Here is a 20,945-nt window from a genome sequence, read left to right as displayed (position 1 = left end):
TGTTTGACGTCACTGAGCTTGAACCCAACTTATTTTATGCCTTTATTCACACGTTGTTTGTAAATGCTATCATATTAAACATCATGGTGTGTAAAATAGGATCCAGGAAATTGGAAGGTCTACTTTTAAATATACTTTAACTTTACTGACTTGCTAATTACTACGAGTTAACACACTCACTTTGCTATGATTGTTTATTCAAGGTTTTCCACTGGATAAAGCTGTTGCTTATGAAAAACTCAGGGGTCCATTTGTAATCAATCACTTGAATCTTCAATATCAAATCCAAGACAGGTAAGACAGTCCCAGGGTTCCTTTCCGTGTTGTGTTTCTTTGTGTGTCATTGATCTACATCCTATTTTTAATAGAAAACACAACCTTCACTACACCAACTTGAATTTTCAAAATAACTCTTGTTTCTCTGTGCCAGAAACCAAGTTATCTTTTGTGACATTTTCAGAAAACAAGGTGTATACTTCTGGGATACATATCATTGTCTTTTATTTGCTGGACTGACAGATGCTGGAAGAATGGTCCATCTTTCCCTAAACCTAGTGGTCAGCCACAGCTCTAAGTGCGTTGGTTGGAGAGACTTCCTTTAAAGCTATACCGTTTATGCTTTGGCTGTCCTATGTAGACCTCCGTAACCTCTCTTGCTTGTAACGACATTAGATCCCAATGTTCTGCACAAGAGGACCAGGAACAGAGGATAACCTCTTTGGCAGGAACCCCTATAAAAACATCACTGGCTGCTTCTGCAATGAGGCACTGTACTGTAGTTTCCTATTGCAGAAGCTGACAGTGGTGATTACCCTGAGAAAGCAGCTTGTAACGTCTGACTTTTCCCAAAGGAGCCAAGGTTATTTGAAATATTACATGCCACGTTTTCTAGATAGTGGATATGATGCAGTTCACAGAGCTTCTTCTTTGGCAAGTAGTTGAATAGCTATCCTCCCATAAATTTCAGTGGAACCATATGGCTTAAAATGTGTTGCTGTTCTGTTTTTCACTATTATGTTAAAATGGCTATTGAAGAAACACCACTCCAAATCAATATATAGACGTAGAAGTTGATGACAAATAAGAACCATTAAGCCTATCTAGTCTGACCAATTTTCTTGATGTAAAGGATTCAAACACCTCTTGAGTCCTTGTTTAGTCCCATACTGACGATACCTTTATTTCTGTTTCCTACCTGGTTAAATTCCCTAAATTTATCAGCCTCCATCACGTCTGCTGGAAGATCGCTCCATTTAACTTCCTTACATTACCAATATGCCTCTGACCCTCTACTTTTAGACTATGACCTCCTTATTCTAACATTGCTTCTCTGCAAGTAGGCTTGCCTCCCGTCTCCCTTCTCTCCTCCAAGTTATACATATTAAGATCCCTTAGTCTTTCGTGATGATTTTTATGCTGCAAGACACTTACTGTTTTTGTAGCCCTCCTCTGAACTCTCTCCAATGTGTCAATATCCTTCTGGAGACGTGGGTCTCCAGAACTGTGCATAATACCCTAGGTGAGGACAGACAAGTAGCCAAACCACGTCCCTCTCCCTGCTACTAATGTCTCTTTCTATACGACCCAGCACCTTGCTTGTTTCTTCCATTACTTTATTGTATTGTCTGCTTACCTTCAAGTCATCAGAGATAATTACTTCTAATCCCCTCTCTTCCATTGTCACTGACAGAACAATGTCACCAATTCTATATTCTGCCTTGGGATATTTATGTCCCAAGTGCATCATTTAACATATCTCAGTCCTTATAATATTAATATAATTACCATTTTCATATTGCTCAAAAAGTAGGAGGATTTGGGCTAATTAATGCCCCATTCATGTTTAAGTTGAATATGTGATTTCTTTTATTTGTATAACCTTTTGTTTTATTAACAATCTAAGAAACCCCTTCTTAGAGTAGATTTTTCAACGAATGTGTTACCGTCGGCTTATTTAAGTACTCTTTATTGTGCTGCAGTTTGTGGAGAAAGATTAGTGTAATTGATTTTCAGATGCTAGAATCAGCACTAGCTAGTCGATATTTATTTTTATTTTTTTTTAAAGAAAAAAAACTTGTTACCATTAACAAAACAAATTAAAATCTTATGTTTGGTTGCAGGAGGGAAGTTTATCGAATTTTAAAAGAGGAGGGAATTCTGCTTCCTCGCTATGCAGTTCTTAACCGGGATCCTAACAAGCCAGAAGGTAGCTTACTTCCAGGAAGAAATAAAATACATATGTTTTTATATATTCACTTCTGTACACAATTTCTAGGATTTTGGCAGCTGTTACATAATTTCCATAAAGTGGTCTTGTTTGCTAGCCGCTGTCTCTCCTTGTGCTTCCCTCCTCTACTGTAAGTGGATGTGATGTTGGCGTTGAGTGTGATCTCATCAGACCTTCCACCAGGAGCCTAGATTCCTAGTTGTCACTCTGACACATGGCTTATCTCAAATCTACAGTAAAGTATGTGTGTCTAATCATCAAGGCAACAGATTACTCTGCCAGATATGTAGACCAGCCATTTTTGTTGACCAATGTCATTTATAAGATACGTTAAGGAAAATTACACATATATAAAGTAATCATAAAGTCAGGTCCTCAGAGATGAACAGCAGCACTTCTCTAAAATTGAATTTTTTAGGGTATGATATCCATCACATATACACATTGTATGTTTCGTGTGTATATATGTGTATATACCAGTATAATACCCTGTTGTGGAAGACTATACCGGTAAATAAAATTTAATATTTTCCATATACTTTTTGAACCCCTTTTTTTTATCTAAATTTAAGTTTGAATTTCTTTTTGCTAGTGGATCCCCAAGAACAAAGTCAAGTATTCAAAATACATACACCATACCGCCTCATTTGGCATTTTAGAAGAAATGTTGCCACGGAAGGTTGAGTGGAATGCATGATATTTCCATTTCAAGTAGGACACATGCAAACGGGTTTCAGATTCCTAGCTAAATACAGATACCTTTTCAAAAGAGATATCTTGGGCACTTGCTGTTTTGTGTTTTTAATCTGGCGGTGTGACTGTTTGGAGCATTGTCATCACTCATGTGTTGCGACTGAAATTTGTCACAAGATCACACAGCAGTATGACATGACCTCCAAAGGTAATGACAACTTAAAAGTACATCATGGTGACCAGTGCTGTCTGACATGTGTTGGAATGATCACAATATACATTCTATAGGCAGATCAATGCTTAAAGCCTTATGTTTGTGCAGGTACTTGACTCCTGGTGCAGTAGGTTGTAGTTGAAATGTACTTGAACTGGTTTATTCCTTTCCAGTAAGATTAAATATATAGATTTTTATGGGAGCTAAGAACCAGCTGGTCCTTTAAGTCTGTCTGTCTTCTTCTACAGTATGCATTATTTAGGTATATCTAACATAACTATCAAAGAAGAAATGGTGGGAATTTTTTTTTTGGCAAAGGTCTTACAGAAACATAGATTCGGCCCATCTAGTACGTCATTTTTCCTGACTTGAAGACTCCGACCATAATCGATCCCAGCTCTCGTTTTAGATCTAGGATATCATAAAGTAATCACCAATAAACTAATGAAGTCTTTTCTGGCAACAAAAGTAAAGACCTTGTCCTCATCAAATTAATATAAAATCTGTTTAATATAAAAACTTAATTGGTCATTGGATTTTTTTCCCCCCCAGAATGTAATTTAATTGAAGGAGAGGATCATGTTGAAGTGAATGGTGAAATTTTCCAAAAACCTTTTGTGGAGAAACCAGTCAGTGCTGAGGACCACAATGTTTACATTTATTATCCAACATCTGCGGGGGGTGGAAGCCAGAGACTTTTTCGAAAGGTATGTTTTGACTTTTTCCAAGGTAAAGTTCAGATAACAATTATGGTTGTATGGAATTTAATTATGTCAGAGATATATCCAGTGCTAGACAAAATAGATAGAGTTGGGCCAACAAACACGATCAAGGGAAAATGGTGTACAGTGCATAGTCTTCTGTTGACATATTGCGATAAGCTGTCATATGATGTATCAATAGGACAAATGCGTCACAAAGAAAATATATTGAACAGTGTGGTTGCACAACGGGGCTTTTTTTACTCTGGGTTTTTTTTGTGTGTCTTTTAATTGCATTTTGTATTATAGATCGGCAGTCGTAGCAGTGTGTATTCACCTGAAAGCAGTGTGCGAAAAACTGGTGCCTACATTTATGAGGAGTTCATGCCGACTGATGGCACCGATGTGAAGGTATCTCTTAAAAACAACATTAAAAAAAAAATTCAAATTGCATAAAGTACTGTTTATCCTCTATTTAACTCTACACTTGGATAGCGGTTGGCTATTTCTGGCAATTATCACATTATTTGAACGCTGTATTAGTCATTGAGGTGTGGATCTGTTTGTTGTTTGCGTTAGAAAACTAATAGAGAGCTGCCTCATGTCCAAAGTGCATTTTAGCAAATAGTTTGTTTCGCGGTAACTACGTGGTGGCCGACAGTCAGTGGGCTTAATGAAAAAAAGAAAAAAAAAAAAGTAAAGATTACAACTCAGTGATACATATTATGTTACAGTATATCAGTTTTTATTATGTTTGCCTTCTGGCTATGTAAGCGTTTAACCTTACATACTGCATCCCACGTATCTGGCCCTTAAAGTCCAGGGCTAAAGCACAGTGATGTTATGTCCTCTGCTGTTTATGGTGCACAGCAGAATCAGTCAGCAAATGATGACATCACTGGCTGAATCAAATGAAACAATGTAAGCTTGTGTTATGTTGTAATGTATTTAAATACCTGAACAGCACTTCCTTCCTACACTTCCTACATGCATGCTTGGGCATCTAGCGAAGGGGCAGTTGCCCCCCCCATCATTTCAAAGAGGCCCACTGAAGCTGCAGTAGGCCATTTAGAGTATGTTAGCTAGACATAGAGGCAGAAAAAACACCTGGTAGTTGGCCAAAAAGCTTTTATTTAGTACTGTCAGAGTGGTTTGGTCTGCTCTCTTCCTCTCTATCTAGCTGGTCTTTTGCCCTTCCCTGTCTGGGCAGCAACACAGTTTGCATGCTGCAGACACAAGGTAGTTTATTTCAGCACGTCTGGTATGTTAAGCATCATGGGAAAGTGAGTACTTAAGTGGAATGCCAAAGGTTAGCTTTTATATCGTTACGGATTGGTGCTGCAGCTGGTGAGAAATGCCCTCCTCGTGATTCTCAGCCATCCACTCGGTTGGCTTAACATCATGTTAAATGTAGTAACAGCACTCCGGGTGCCAAATGTTAGCCACAACTGCTGCAAAACTACCAAGCGTCCTATTTTGATTCCAAGCCTTTATGTCCCTTTTTTCCTGACCCTCTAACTACCCTTTTTTGTAACGCAGCGAGCTAAACTACACAACATTAACTTTTCTTGACTGCATCTTCCATGATGTTGAGCCAGCAACTTTGCTTATTGATTATAATGGGAAAAGTAGCTAATAACTGTAGATTGGGCTTGGGGGAGGGGGTAGAATACGTCTACAGTATAAACACTAACTTTTGTTGACTACAATAATGTTCAGCTCCCAAATTGCTAGATGAACTTTATGGAAATTGTAGTTATAGTCTGTGGTTGTGGTGGCCGACTCTACAAACTGCAGCTCCCATGATGTACAGTCAGCCATTACCGGCTGAATTGTAGACTGCGGTAGTTGTGGTTAGTCTTTACCACCCCAGCTATTGTAAACCAGTGTTCTCATGTTGCCAAGGTACATGCTGATCTGTTAGCTGCTACTACCCTAGTCAAAGCATGAATAAATAAAAATCAAATAAAATAGAATAAAAATACTTTTTTAAAAAATAAGTACGTATGGGGACCCTATGAAATCATCATGACATCATTAGAAGTACCAGAGGTACCCTCTAATTACTAAAGCCATCGCTTTGGTCTATAAAAACACAAAGAGAGGGCTCAATTGATGTATGCAAAGACACCATGGAGATTGACAATTTTTCCTGCCGACCAACCCAAGAAAAGAAAAACAAAAATTTGTTCTGATAAACTACCGTAGTTCCCAAACTCCTGCTAGCGCCAATACTTTGAATTCATTTTGTCTAAACCTATATGTGTGATAATCCTATCATGCAGATCAGAGAGAGCTTTTTATGGACTCCTGTGCCGCTCTAGAATATAATTACGTTCCGCTGAGAAAATGGATGTGTGTTGGATTCCGCTAGTCTAGCGTTAACCTGTTTTTTGCTATATGATCTATGTGGTTCTTTTGTAAACCAGGTGTACACAGTAGGGCCTGACTACGCTCACGCTGAAGCTCGCAAGTCTCCTGCCCTAGATGGAAAAGTAGAACGCGACAGCGAGGGAAAAGAAGTGAGGTATCCTGTCATTCTCAACGCCCGCGAGAAACTAATAGCATGGAAAGTTTGCCTAGCTTTTAAGGTAATTACACGTTGTAAAAGTGTACTATATGTGTTGTGTGGTTGTCAGATATTCTTTTTTTTGTCTTTACTGCGTCGCGTCTGTACGGGAATCTCATGGGAAAACGTTGTGGACATTAGGGATGTATTTCTTTGTCTTTATAAGAGTCTTGGTTGGGTATAGCACAACCAAAGCCAGCTACGCGTCTAGTCATGTGGAAGAATACTAGCTATGAATCTTTTCACAGGACATATTATTATGAAACATCAGTAAAATGCAAAAACCTTCAACAACTTTAATACCTCCACTGTGTATATTTAATCTTGATTTCTTTTGATTAAATTTCATGACATCATTTGCTCTTTCATATAACAATAAAATAAGATGAATACAGTTGTTGGCTGATGGAATAATCATGTAAAAAATTACATTTTTTATGCACCCACACAAATTATGTGTTGTTTTTTTTTTTTTTTTTTTCAAGGATTGAGGGTTTTTTTTTTTATACCATTTTGCATAGTCCAACATTTTAGTATGAATAATACATTAAAATAATAAAAATATTTATTAAAAAAATGGTCCCCAAACCAGTTAATTTGACCAACATGCAATTCTTTTTTTCTGAAGTCTGTCTTTTTTGGGACTGTTTAGCAGCCCACCAGCTCAAAATATAAAAAAAGGTATTTCACTAGGAGCAAGGTAGACACACACAGAAAATAAAGGGTTAAATGATACACTAAATGATAACACAGATTTGATTTAAAAAAGATACATGTACATAAGTACTCCAGCCTTTTACTATTCTTGTGCACCTGCTTTTGTGAACCGCAACTCCCGTTACCCTCAGCCAATGAGTGCACACCACCGATTTCTTCAAGAAAGTATGTATGTCGTCATGATGGGTTTTTGGGCTGCTTTTACATGACGGCATGCAGTGTCATAAGGGTTTTTTTTTTTCTTTTAGTATGAAATATCAATTTGTATGCACGTGAATAAAATTGTACATCTATTTTCTGAATAGCAAACAGTTTGTGGTTTTGATCTGCTGCGTGCAAACGGACAGTCTTATGTCTGTGATGTAAATGGATTCAGCTTTGTGAAGAACTCCATGAAATATTATGACGACTGCGCCAAAATACTCGGGTAAGATGTGTATGTGAGATCAGCACATGCTGCAGGTCGCGTGTTTACGTTTGTTTTTTTTGTTTGTTTTTTACCACTAGATGGCACATTTATCCCATGGATATTATGGATTATTATGGAAATATATTTCTCCATCCATTGTAACCAATGCCTTGAACATTGGGAACAATATTTTATATTGGTTGTGATAATGTCTCTGTGATAATGTGACTTAGATATATATAGATGTGTATTACACACATATAAAGTGCCCTTCACTAATATTGGTAAATATTAGCAAAGAAGGCTGTGAATAATTGCCTTTTTTATTTACCCTTTTCTTCAAAGAAATATGCACAAATCTGCTTTCTTGCAAACACAACGCAGGTTTATCCATAAACAAAATTGTGAGATATACCGTATTTGCTTGATTTATAAGATGCCCCCCCCCAAATAATTAATTTTAGGAAAAAAAGAAAAAGCCTGAATATAAGACTACCCTATAAGAAAAGTTTTACTAGTAAATATTGATTCACATGTCAACTATTTTTCATATTTCCTTAAATGCCTTATAACCCCTATTTGCCACTCCGCTGTGATGCCAGCACTCCGGCTTTCTTCAGATATTTTTCAGATATGTTTGATATCTAATTTCCTGTAAAAAAAAAAAAAAAAAAAAAAAAAAATTAAAAGGGCAATAAGTACAGGGGCCATTTTAAAACCATTTTTGCAAAATTTGGTAATCCTGACACCATATCCTATTTGGGACATTTTTGCAGCTGACCAATTAAATTTACCTCATCAAACCATATATATATATATATATATATATATATATATATATATATATATATATATATATATATATATATATATATATATATATATATATATATATATATATATATATATATATATATATATATATATATATATATATATATATATATATATATATATATATAATATATATATAATATATATATATGTAATATATACCGTATTTGCTCGATTATAAGACGACCCCGATTATAAGACGACCCCCCAAAATCAAAATATTAATTTAGGAAAAAAACAAAAAGCCTGAATATAAGACTACCCTATAGGGAAAAAGTTTTACCAGTAAATATTAATTAATGTAAATTATTTTCATGTTTAATAAAAGCTATGATGGAGAAAAATATATTTTTTAAATTTCCTTTTATTTGCCAACCTGCCCCCCCCAGTTATGCCACTCTGCCCCCAGAAATGCTTTATACCCCCCTATTTGCCACTCTGCCCCATGATATGCCTTATACCCCTGTATGCCACTCTGGCATATAGGGGGTTAAAAGGCATATCATGGGGCTGAGTGGCATATAGGGGGGTATAAAGCATTTCTGGAGGTATATAGGCATATCATGGGGCTGAGTGGCATATAGGGGGTTAAAATGCATTTCTGGAGGTCCAGAAATGCATTTTAACCCCCTATATGCCACTCAGCCCCATGATATGCCTTTTAACCCAGCATGTACTGGCTGCCTTGGCTTGATAGGAGTGTGATTGCTGTTAGCAGTTTGATATATATATATATATATCAAACTGCTAACAGCAATCACACTCCTATCAAGCCAAGGCAGCCAGTACATGCTGGAACCTGGGGATGATAGCAGTGGGATTACAGCCTCCATATGCCATGCTACAACCCCCACCCCCCTTACACATCCATGCTATCACACACACACTCACACTCATTCACAAACATTTAAATACTCATTCATTCCCTTAATCACACACACTTCACACATACTCAAAAACCCTCCCCCACCCCCTCACCTGAACTGCAGATCTCCCACTCGCAGACTTCTGCAGGGGACCGGCTGTAGCAACTTCTCTGGCCCCGCCCTCAGAGGAGGGAGGGGGGAGATAGAGTTCTGTGAGGACGCTGCAAGCTTCCTGCCCTGCTTCTAACAGAAGAGACGCTGCTCGGGACCGGTAAGCAGCATGGCGCCAGCATTTTTTTGGGGTCTGATTAGAAGACGACCCCGATTATAAGACGAGGGGTATTTTTCAGAGCATTTGCTCTGGAAAAAACCTCGTCTTATAATCGAGCAAATACGGTATATAATATTAGGGCTGCAACAACTAATCGATAAAATCGATAATAATCGATAATGAAATTCGTTGGCAACGAATTTCATTATCGATTAGTTGAATCGATTATTATCGATTATAAAATGAGGGTTTTTTCAGAGCAAACGCTCTGAAAAATCCCCCTCATTATATAATCCGTTTAGTCTGACTCACCGTCTCACAGCAGCAGCTCCTACTTACTCCCCCTCCCTGTAATCACTGTGACAACTGGCCCCGCCCCTTCCTTCTCCAGGCCAGAACCACATGGCTGTGACACTCATCTAACTGTAAGTATATGTGTGTGTATATGTGTATATATATATATATATATATATATATATGTGTGTGTGTGTATATATATATATATATATATATATATATATATATATATAATGTGTGTGTGTGTGTGTGTGTATATATATATATATATATATATATATATATATATATATAATGTGTGTGTGTATATATATATTATATATATATATATATATATATATATATATATGTATGTATGTAATATATATATATATATATTTGGGCTACTGAAAGTTAGGGGAGGTGGGGGTTAATTTAGGGGCAGTTATGGTTAGTGGGGTGTTTAGGGTTAATTTAGGGGCAGTTATGGTTAATTGGGTGTTTAGGGTTAATGTAGGGGCAGTTATGTTAATAGGGTGTTTAGGGTTAATTTAGGAGCAGCTATGGTTAATGGGGTGTTTGGGGTTAATTTGAGGCAGTTGTGGTTAATGGTGTGTTTAGGGTTAATTTAGGGGATACTGTGGTTGATGGGGTCTTTAGGGTTAATTTAGGGGATGCTGTGGTTAAGGGGGTGTTAAGGGTTAATTTAGGGGCAGTTATGGTTAATGGGGAGTTTAGGGTTAATTTAGGGGAATCTAAATCCTGGGGGCAGTGAAGTGACATATCTGGGGGTATAAGGCATATACAGTATATAAGGCATATGTGGGGAGGGCAGTGTGGCATGTCTGGGGAGGACGGCGTGGTGTATCAGGGTGTATAAGGCATATCTGGGAGGCAGAGAAGTGGCATGTCTGGGAGGCAGGGTGGCATGTCTGGGGAGGATGGAGTGGGGTATCAGGGGATATAAGGCGTATCAGGCACAGTGGCAGATGTGGGAGGCACCGTGGAGTGGCAATGTGGGAGGCAGCGTGGAGTGGCAGATGTGGGAGGCAGCGTGGCATATGTGGGAGGCATTGTGGAGTGGCAGATGTGGGAGGCAGCATGGTGTGGCATATGTGGGGAGGGCAGGGTGGCATGTCTGGGGAGGATGGAGTGGTGTTTCAGGGGGTATAAGGCGTATCAGGCACAGTGGCATGTGGGGGGTAGAGTGGAGTGGCAGATGTGGGAGGCAGCGTGGCGTGGCAGATGTGGGAGGCAGCGTGGCGTGGCAGATGTGGGAGGCAGTGTGGAGTGGCATATGTGGGAGGCAGCGTGGAGTGCTGTGGTAGGCAGCGTGGCATGTCTGGGAGGCAGCGTAGCAAGCCTGGGCTCAAATGTGCATATATTGGGGGGCTGGTTGGGAAATAAAGACAAGAAATGTATTATCAAAGTTTTTTTATTCTGCTGTTTGTATTTAACATCATTTGTTTAGTAAATTATTTTAAATAAATGAAAAATTTACATTCATTTTTTTTATCCGATTAATCGATTAATCGAAAAAATAATCGGCCAACTAATCGATTATTAAAATAATCGTTAGTTGCAGCCCTATATAATATATATATATATGACTCCCCAAAGTATTTCTAATGCTGGTATTTTAACCCTTTCCATGCACTTATTATTCTACCAGCCTTTGTCAAACTTTGTGGAAGTAATTTATTGTGGGGGGGGTTTCCCCTCACACTAATTCAAGTATAAATTTACAGATCCTGGTATATGTTGGTTCAAAACAACATCAAAATATGTGTTCAGCAACATCTCCTGAGTACAGTGAATCCACCCATGCATAGGTTTATTTGGGGGCTAAAAGGCCACATTTGGGACATGCGCAATTCAGGTTTTCAACTTGGAATTTTGACATCTGGTACTTCTGCCCCATGTCCTATTTGGGACATCTTTGAAGCCAGCTAATTCAGTGTACCCCATCAAACCATATAAAGACACTCCAGGGTATTTCCCAGGGTCACTTTTGTGTGTGTGTTTTCTTAGGTTTCTTTTTTAAAAAAATTTTAACACGCGTAGCAACTGTATCTCGCTGAGTAAAATAATTCATTTGTAATTGTTTTCTCATGTTGAGTAAATATGGTGTTAAAAAATATAGATCTAGAAACTTTTTTTTGTGTCGTTCCTTTAGAAATATGATAATGCGAGAGCTTGCTCCTCAGTTTCATATTCCATGGTCCATACCATTGGAGGCAGAAGATATACCCATTGTGCCAACAACATCTGGAACAATGTAAGTATATTATTAATATTCCCTTCAATTAACAAAAGTATTCATTGTTATTACAGGTAGACATGTTCATTTGATGGACATTAATAGTAATTCAGTTTAATAGTATTTATTTTGTAGTTTTTAAATGTAATTTTGTGACTAATGAGCAGACTAGATGGGACGAATGGTTCTTATCTGCTGTCAACTCCTAAATTTCTTTAACTGTTTTGTTCCATGTATATGATCCATAAATGAACTGCTCTTCGACACCATTTTACCACCACCAGCTTCTACAAGAAGACAATACCTACTCTAGTAAATTAAGTGCTTTTTTAAAAATATTTTGAATGGGTCCTGTAGTTTGTTGAGGAACCTGGAGTACCAGGGTTCGTAAATATTTGCATTTCATAGTTCGGTGAGAAGACAATCTGAGCTTCCCTTGGTATAGATGTCTGTAAATTACTCCTTCACCAGTTTGCCTTTCTAAGGGCTGAAGATGCAGACTATGATGTCATGCTACAATATACTTTAAGTTGTGATAAAGTGCACTCATGTGCAGTCTAATAAATATAACCACAAAAAAACAGAACGTGATGTAGTGGTCTACTCCAGTATTTCCCAATTCTTGAAAACAGATACAAAGGGAATAGTGCAGTACAACTAAACACAATAACTCCCCCCAATTATGATTGCATTCACAATATTGGATACATTTTTCTGAGAGTATCTAATGGCCGAGGAGAAACACCAATTAGTAAAAAAAAAAAAAAAAAAAAAAATCAGCACCCAAAATTTTAATTGAAAAAAGTAATATTGTACATATCGATTAGGAGTCTTTCGTGTATCCCCATCAGGCCAAATTAAAAACCCATTTCATTTCACGTTTTCCCATATTTTTTATATTATTGCCACCTCGCCAATATTTGTGCACAGAAAGTCAAACCTTTAGAATTTTTACCATGACATTCTAAGAAATGTTTTGATAAAGAATGTTGTGTAGTTCCCTTCCTTTATATTTCTTAAATGCGCGTACATCCTAACTTTCAATTGCTGTGAAGTTCGTCCTATGTATTGGAGTCCACGAGGACATTCAACTAAATAGCTCACATTCGAGGAAAGACAGGTTAAAAGGTTTATTTTAAATTCTTTTCTATAGGATGTGAAACTTTGAGGAGGAAAGTTTTGCTTTACATATACCTCAAGCTCAGGTTTACCTTAGGTCTACAGCTGTTACCCCTTGGCCATCCTCAAATGTTGCCAGAGTCCTCTCCATGATTTCTTCTTGAGGTCTACACACCACTTGATGCAATTGAGTGCCAGAGTATAACATCATAAATATTCTATAGGCCAGCGTCCGGTGGTATTGAAGGTGAAATGTGCTGCCAAACCTCCAACTCAATCGTACTGCGCCACCAGTGATGCAGGGGGCTCTAAAGCGGTTATAACTATGTTGGAGGGGCTTGTATCACTGAACAAAATGTTTTATTTTTTTTCTACGCTTACAGGATGCATTAGTGTAGTTATACCTTCTTCATGCTAATGCTTGCTAAAACGTTACTAAAGCTGATTTAAGGTACAAACTCGAGTGATTGTTTTTTTATCATTATAAAAGGATGGAATTGCGCTGTGTAATAGCTGTTATAAGGCATGGTGATAGGACACCAAAACAAAAAATGAAGATGGAAGTAAGACATCAAAGGTAAGCAGGTTTTTTTTTATTTTTTTTTATTATTTCTGTTTACATGGAGGTTCATATTCCATGTTATGTTTCAGTTTATTGTTCCACAGATAATCTCAAATATTTGCACATTTTCAGAGAGGTAAAACAAGGACCTGATACTTTTGGTCATTTCCATTTCAAATTCCGCTCCTATTACTTCATTCTCTGATTTCGACAAACTTATTTCCCCAAATCACAGGTTCATAAATCATTTATTAAAAAGAGTTTTACGACTGCTGAACTGCTCCTTTGTTTGTGTTGCATATCAGTACGTTTATTAATTTATACATTTTTGACATCAATAGTCAAGTCAGCAAAACAAATTGAAAATTGTATGAGCCATACTACCATTTGTATTGAACTTTCAGCCTTTTATTTATGTATTCCCAGCACAACAATTTGAAGAGGCTCTAGAGTGAAGTGCCCAAATTAGAGAGCATCCGGTAGAAATTATTGTAATGCTGCTTCTGAATGATCCATGTATATATGTTAAATAGACCCCAATGCATTGAACCACATGCATTCTCCAGTTATTTGAATTAGAAGATGAGACTGATGTATCAATTAACTCCTCCCCAGCTGCCTTTGCTGAAACCAGGAAGCATTTCTATGTACACTTCCTGTACTCTCTCAAATAGCACCCCCAGTCTACTCAATGAAAACTGGGTTCCCATCAAAAACGCTGGGAGTAGCAGCGGCAAATTGCATGTGTGCTTCCTAAATACTGATGTTTTGCTACCAAACATGCAATTGGCTGCCAATAATACCACTGATATGGAGTATGCTTACCTACTAACGCTTCTTGGCTTCGGTACAAGCAGTTGTGGGACACAATAAATTAGACATGACTCATAACGAATATATGCATAAACAATGCATTGGAGTCATAAAAATTAATAATTTTAATATTAACCCAAGCTCTTCACATCAACTCGGTTCTTGTTCTGTCAAGCCGAGAGTGCAACCATTAAATAGCTTATGGATGGGTTGTGCGTTCACTTCTGGTTTTGTATGTTAATATTAACGTTTAATCTTACGTGGGCATTGTTGAAGTCACAAACCATTGTGCCTTTACTAATAATTGCGGACACTTGGATTGCAACATAGAAAAGAGTACGTTCTTTATCTGTATTTCTCACCCCCCCTGGTGCCATTTCTGAGGCTTATGATTAAAGTGTGATTTAGGAGGGCCAAACTCTGTGGGTTCTTGCAAATTGTAATGGGTTCACCAAGAGAGCTGTAGTAACTCCCAGAGATCACTCAGTATCCTTCTGTTCTCCCAGGAATCACTTCCAGCACCAGCCAGCATGCGCACCTTGGAACCCTGTTATGTGTACCCAATAAGTAGACACACAACTACCTACACACAATTGAGTACAGCAGGAATAAACCGTTTATTATTGTGAAACATACTCATGTATCCACAGAACTGCATTAACATAGATTAACAGATACATGTATTAATTCCAAACTTTAATTCCCTTTGCAGCAATCCTATTGATGGGTTTAGTTAAACAATGGAGTTCCTACCTGTGCTATCTTTGTTTGACAGCCAGGCTGGAGCCATCTCTGAGTACCTTGGGGCCCTGTATGACAGGTCATTCTGTCACAACCATATATACAACAAAGTTAAAGGCTAATCCCCCCCCCCCCCGATTTTTTAATTACTAGTGTCAGATTAAAATTTGTTTATTAATAAACAGTGTGTTTCATTTATTTATTTTTGTAAGTGCTCTAGATTTGCTATCTCAGCCCAATTCCCTAGAGAAAACACTCTGGCTCCATATCGTACATGCCTTGTGTCAGAGTGATTAAGACTGAGCCATTCTGACCATGTGAGTAATGAGTCAATAGAAGAACAATTGCCACAAAGCATCAGCTGATTATGGTAATTGAGCAGGGAAAGTCACCTGGAATATCATGACAGATGAACAAATTGAGCTAAAACCATGTTTTTGTCAATGCTAACCTACATTACTGTATACAGAACTGTATTTTATGCTCAAGGAGATAAATATTTAATGCAATGAGATGAAATGTTTCAACTTGACAGACTAACTTATTCCCATTAATAGCGACGTTATCTAATTTTTGTACCCTGTTTAACATGATCCTGCATCTTTCGTGTCAAGATATTCATGTATGCTTAAATCACTCTTGTTTTTAAGGTTCTTTGATCTGTTCGAAAAATGTTATGGTTACAAAACTGGAAAGCTAAAATTGAAGAAACCTAAACAGTTGCAGGTAAATAAGATGTGTGGTTTCTTGTTTTTTTTTTTTAAATTTAGAAATTTTATATTGAATTTAGGTTTCTGAATTTTCATATAATTACATACTTCTTGACTACTCAACCTCTTTATGAATTAACAGGAAGTCTTGGACATTGCCAGACAACTGCTTGTAGAACTTGGCCAAAACACTGACTCAGAAATTGAAGAAAGCAAAGCAAAACTTGAACAGCTTAAAACTGTGTTGGAAATGTAAGTCTGTGTCAGAAAAACCCTATTGGGTTGAAATGTCGCCTTGTGATTCTTTGCTACATTCGAGGGTGTTGGGTGGTATCCCTGCTTGTGCAGTTAACCCCTTAACGACAATCCCCGTACATGTACGGGGTTGCCGTGCAACGTGTTAACGACAATGCCCCTATTGTCCTTAAGGCTTTGCAGCATCCACGGAAGCCTCACAAGTGAGGCTGACCGTGGATTCGGGGAGGGCAGCCCTTGGCAGCCCTCCCCGGAAGAAAAATGGCCGCCACCGCACCGATCATCAAAGATCGCGGCGGCGCCCGGCTAAAACTGCTTAGGAAGCGATCGGAATCGCTTCCTAAGCATAGACTGTGTTGCTGACATGCCTCAGTATTGAGGCATGTAGCAACACAACCCCACCGACCCCCGATCGCCTTGTGATTGCTCTTGAGAACTCTCGAGCTCCTCCTGCAGGTTGAATGCAGGTACTGCATCCAACCATGCAAGGTCAATGGAGCCCAGCTCACTAATGAAAGTGACTAGTAATAAAAAAAAAAAAAAAAAAAAAAAAATGAAAAAAAAAATTTGGTCAAAAATGTTTAAAAAAAATTAAAAAAATATGGTAACATGTAAAAATCCCCACTGTCACCAAAAAAAAATAAAATAAAATCTTTATCTTTACAAAAATTCCAGCATGGAAAGAGTTAAAATATTGGCATTACAAATGCCCATAGGGTGTCTAGTATTAAAAAATATATGATTTGATGGGGTAAATTGAATTGGCCGGGTTCAAAGATGTCCCAAATATGGGACATGGGGCAGATGTCTAAATGGCAAAAAAATACACACCTCACAAAGGCAGCATTTTATCTCCCAAATAACCCTACAAACCCATGCATGGGGGGTATCGCTGCGCTCAGGAGATGTTACTGAACACATATTGGGGTGTTTGACATGGACATATACCAGGAGCGATAAATTTATACCTGAAGTACAACATGTGTGGAAAAAAATACAAAAAAAAATTACTACCATAAAGTTTCACAAAGGGTGGTGGTAAAATTAGTGCATGGAAAGGGTTAAAATACCAGTATTTCAGATACCTTGGGGTGTCTAGTTTTTAAAAATATATGACTTGATGGGGTAAATTGCATTGGCCGGCTTCAAAGATACCCGAAACGGCACATGGGGGGAAGAATTACCAGATTTGGAAAAAAACGTTTTGAAATGGCAAAACGCTACCTGTACTTATTGCCCTATAATGTGTAGAAAAAAGCAAAAAAACATAAAAACATTGGGTATTTCTAAACTCAGGACAAATAGTAGAATCTATTTAGCAGGTTTTTTCATTAGTTTTTGCAGATGAGTAAAAGTTTTCTGTTTTAAAAAGTGAGAAAAAGTAATTTTTTAACAAAAAATCCCCATATTTTATCATTTTTTATAGTAAATTAGATATGATAAAATGAATGGTATCTAAAGAAAGCCCTGTTTGTCCTGGAAAAAACAATATATAATATGTGTGGGAGCATGAAATGAGAAAGAAGAAAATCACAGCTAAACAGTAACACTGAAAAACGTTAAAAGAGCCATTGTACCGCAATATACTACGAGTAAAAACCCCTATTGTCCTTAAGGGGTTAAGGTGCTGTCTAACCGTCTCCGAAGTGTGTATTGAGCCTATACTATAGACACTGACATTTGGTAAGAAATGTACATCACAACCATCAATACCTCACATATGCTCTTATTTGTTGATTTGTTTATAGGTATGGTCACTTTTCCGGAATAAACCGTAAGGTGCAGTTGACGTATCTCCCTCATGGTTGCCCTAAAACCTCTAGCGAAGAAGAAGGTATAGTGTGAAGTCTGTGTATTGTAAATCATATTTGTAAGCAGAAATGTCTGCTTGCAAAGAAAGTTTTTCCTTTATACATAAAAATTACACAAATAAGCAGAACATAACGAGCCAATGAAAGGGCATGTGCAGTTAGGGGGATACAAGAGACCCAAGTGTGGGCTCTACAGAGAACTCCTATCACCTCCATGCCTTCTCAAAGTAAGTAGCAGATCAGACCTTGGACCTTATACCTTACTACCTTCGTCCCCTTCTGTTAATGTAGCTTATAATAACGTGTCCTGATTGTCTTCATATAGACCCACTGTCCGGTTAATGGATATTAGTAGCCCCTACTTAGAGAGTGGTTTATTTAATTTTAAATATACAGTATCTTGGGTACAGACAGGACACTATCTCATGGGACACAGATCATAAGATTACAAAGTATCGACATCACATTTTCTTTGAGCTACGACATATTTCATAGCTTTTTATAGATGCAACTTACTATTTTATTTGTTGCAAGTAGAGGTGCAAATTGAGGCAATTTGGGTTCTTAGGGGTAAAATATAGGCATTTCTGCATCAAATTTTTTACTGCTCACCCTGCTATCCTGATATCCTGAGCCTCGTATTTGAATGAAGTATGCCTTCTGGAATAAATAATTTCCTCGATAGTAATTGGAGTCTGGCAGAAAAGCCATGACTTACACTTGGCAGGCTTGGTAGATGTTAGTTCTAAAACCTTTTTTCCTATTTTTGCCTGCAAATCATAAACAGTTACATTGTCATTCTCCAACAAACAGGGAAATGTCCACAAAAAATACTTGAATTTGAGCTAGATTTTCATTTCAGATGTTCTATTTATCCACCCTGGCACTAAAGCTATCTTGTTTTGTATTGTAGACTGCCGAAGAGACGAGCCATCGTTACTCCTGGTCCTCAAGTGGGGGGGTGAATTAACCCCCGCAGGTCGGGTCCAGGCAGAAGAGCTTGGCAGGGCGTTCCGATGCATGTATCCCGGAGGCCAAGGTAATGTTATTTCCTGCACGTGGATAGTTAATAAGCATTCTTTCATAAATACCGTCAGCTGGATGAACATTATGGAAACTGCAGCTGTTTCTAAAATCTGCTGTAAAACAATCACACAAACATCTTGTGGTTACCTTACAAGCAATCAGTAGCTGAAAAGTACACAAGCTGGCAGTTTCCCCAGTCAGCAGCGGGGAAGAGTCCCTGCTAGAACTTTTAACACTTTAATTCCATATGTTAACAGTGGTTTCTAGAACTGTCCTTTTAACCTTTCCCCCGTCTTATGTTTAAGCACCAGACAGTCTCCTGTCTTTGCCTTTAGCGTTTGATTGAAACTGTTTAGGGTAGTAATCCTGAAGCTGCCGTTAGAGCTGGCATAGGAGCAGGGGGATATGGGTAGGCCAGAAACTGTAGCTTTTTCTGAAACTAAGTGAATAAAATGTGTTCTTTTTTTAGGGGATTATGCTGGGTTCCCAGGATGCGGCTTGCTACGGTTACACAGTACCTACCGACATGATCTTAAGATCTATGCATCAGATGAAGGGCGAGTCCAGATGACGGCTGCAGCTTTTGCCAAAGTTAGTTTAGCTTTTTTTGTTTGTTAAACATACATCTTGTTTTTTTTATATATGTATATTTTAATTGTATATATATATTTTATAATTTTTTTTTTTATTATTTTTTTAAATACTGTTGGCCATAATTCTTTTGTTTGCGTTATTTAATGATATTTAGGGATTGTTGGCTCTGGAGGGAGAACTGACCCCAATACTTGTCCAGATGGTGAAAAGTGCAAATATGAATGGTCTACTTGACAGCGACAGTGACTCTTTGAGTAGCTGCCAGCACAAAGTGAAAGGAAGACTCCACGAGATCCTCCAAAGAGACCGAGATTTCAGTGCTGAGGACTATGAAAAGGTACAAAAAACATTTCATAAACCTAAGCCTTGTCAGCTTGAAGGTTAGGAGTCACACAAGATGCAAGCTTTTGCTGAGTCTGCATGTATAGGCTAGAAGGGATCAAGCACCTCTAGAACATTATCATTCAAAAAGTAGCATATCTTTGTCATAACCAGATTTGTAACTATTCTTTGTGATCACACTTTTAGACAGGATTGAAAAATCCTGTGCTAAACAAAACAAATGAGGAAATTATGCTTGTAGATGCATGGCAATGATAATATATGTATTTTTTAACCATGCATGCTACATGTAGTTATGAATCCAAATAGACTCTGTTCATAGCTGTTGGATTTATCTACTGTATGTTATGTAACCTTTTGTGTCAGGAAGATAGAAAAAAACACTTGTTTTATGTGTTAGAATACTGAAAGTGCTTTTATTTCACATTCTCAGCTTACACCAACTGGAAGCGTTTCCCAGATTAAGTCTATGCATATCATTAAAAACCCAGTTAGGACCTGTGACAAGGTGTACTCTTTAATCCAAAGCCTGACATCCCAAATCCGGCAGAGAATGGAAGATCCAAAATTTGCAGGTAATAATATAACAAATACTAAAGCCATAGTGCTGAATGAAAGATAAGATACCGCTTGTGAAGGTTCCATGTTAACCCAAATAACAGTTACAGGTATTTTACTGAATAAAATTGTTTTATCAATCAAGCAATTTCCTTTTGTTGATCACCAGTTTTAGACACACACAAATAATGTCTCTACTGAATGAGATATGATTATAGGGTCTGTAGCTGCAGCTCTGCAGGACTGATTAGTGACCACAAGGGATCTGTATAAATGTTTTATCAGACGGGGTTCTTTCATTTCAAATAGTTTTCCAGTTTTATACACACAGCCTTAAGCCTCCAGATTCTTATAACAATCAAGTAATATTGATACAT

The 20,945-nt window shown here is 37.7% G+C and overlaps 1 protein-coding gene across 7 annotated transcripts in view; it reads left to right on the top strand.

Moving 5' to 3' along the window:
• PPIP5K2 (diphosphoinositol pentakisphosphate kinase 2) overlaps positions 1–20,945 on the top strand; it is a 39,143-nt gene that overhangs the window by 2,138 nt on the left and 16,060 nt on the right. For all 7 annotated transcript variants that reach the window (XR_008355458.1, XR_008355457.1, XM_053474504.1 and 4 more), the window contains exons 4-18: positions 204–294; positions 2,121–2,206; positions 3,687–3,841; positions 4,145–4,246; positions 6,265–6,426; positions 7,427–7,548; positions 11,954–12,055; positions 13,647–13,733; positions 15,923–15,998; positions 16,125–16,234; positions 17,986–18,071; positions 18,962–19,087; positions 19,544–19,665; positions 19,823–20,005; positions 20,444–20,585. Coding sequence is in view for 5 of the 7 variants with exons in the window: in XM_053474504.1 (XP_053330479.1) it covers positions 204–294; positions 2,121–2,206; positions 3,687–3,841; positions 4,145–4,246; positions 6,265–6,426; positions 7,427–7,548; positions 11,954–12,055; positions 13,647–13,733; positions 15,923–15,998; positions 16,125–16,234; positions 17,986–18,071; positions 18,962–19,087; positions 19,544–19,665; positions 19,823–20,005; positions 20,444–20,585 (1,752 nt within the window). In the remaining 2 variants the exon portion in view is untranslated. The remainder of the gene's footprint in view (positions 1–203; positions 295–2,120; positions 2,207–3,686; positions 3,842–4,144; positions 4,247–6,264; positions 6,427–7,426; positions 7,549–11,953; positions 12,056–13,646; positions 13,734–15,922; positions 15,999–16,124; positions 16,235–17,985; positions 18,072–18,961; positions 19,088–19,543; positions 19,666–19,822; positions 20,006–20,443; positions 20,586–20,945) is intronic.

The sequence above is a fragment of the Spea bombifrons genome, chromosome 1 (assembly GCF_027358695.1).
Source record: "Spea bombifrons isolate aSpeBom1 chromosome 1, aSpeBom1.2.pri, whole genome shotgun sequence".
Lineage (NCBI taxonomy): Eukaryota > Metazoa > Chordata > Amphibia > Anura > Pelobatidae > Spea > Spea bombifrons.
Note: the sequence above shows the minus strand (reverse complement) of the source record. Positions and strands in the feature narration are given on the sequence as shown.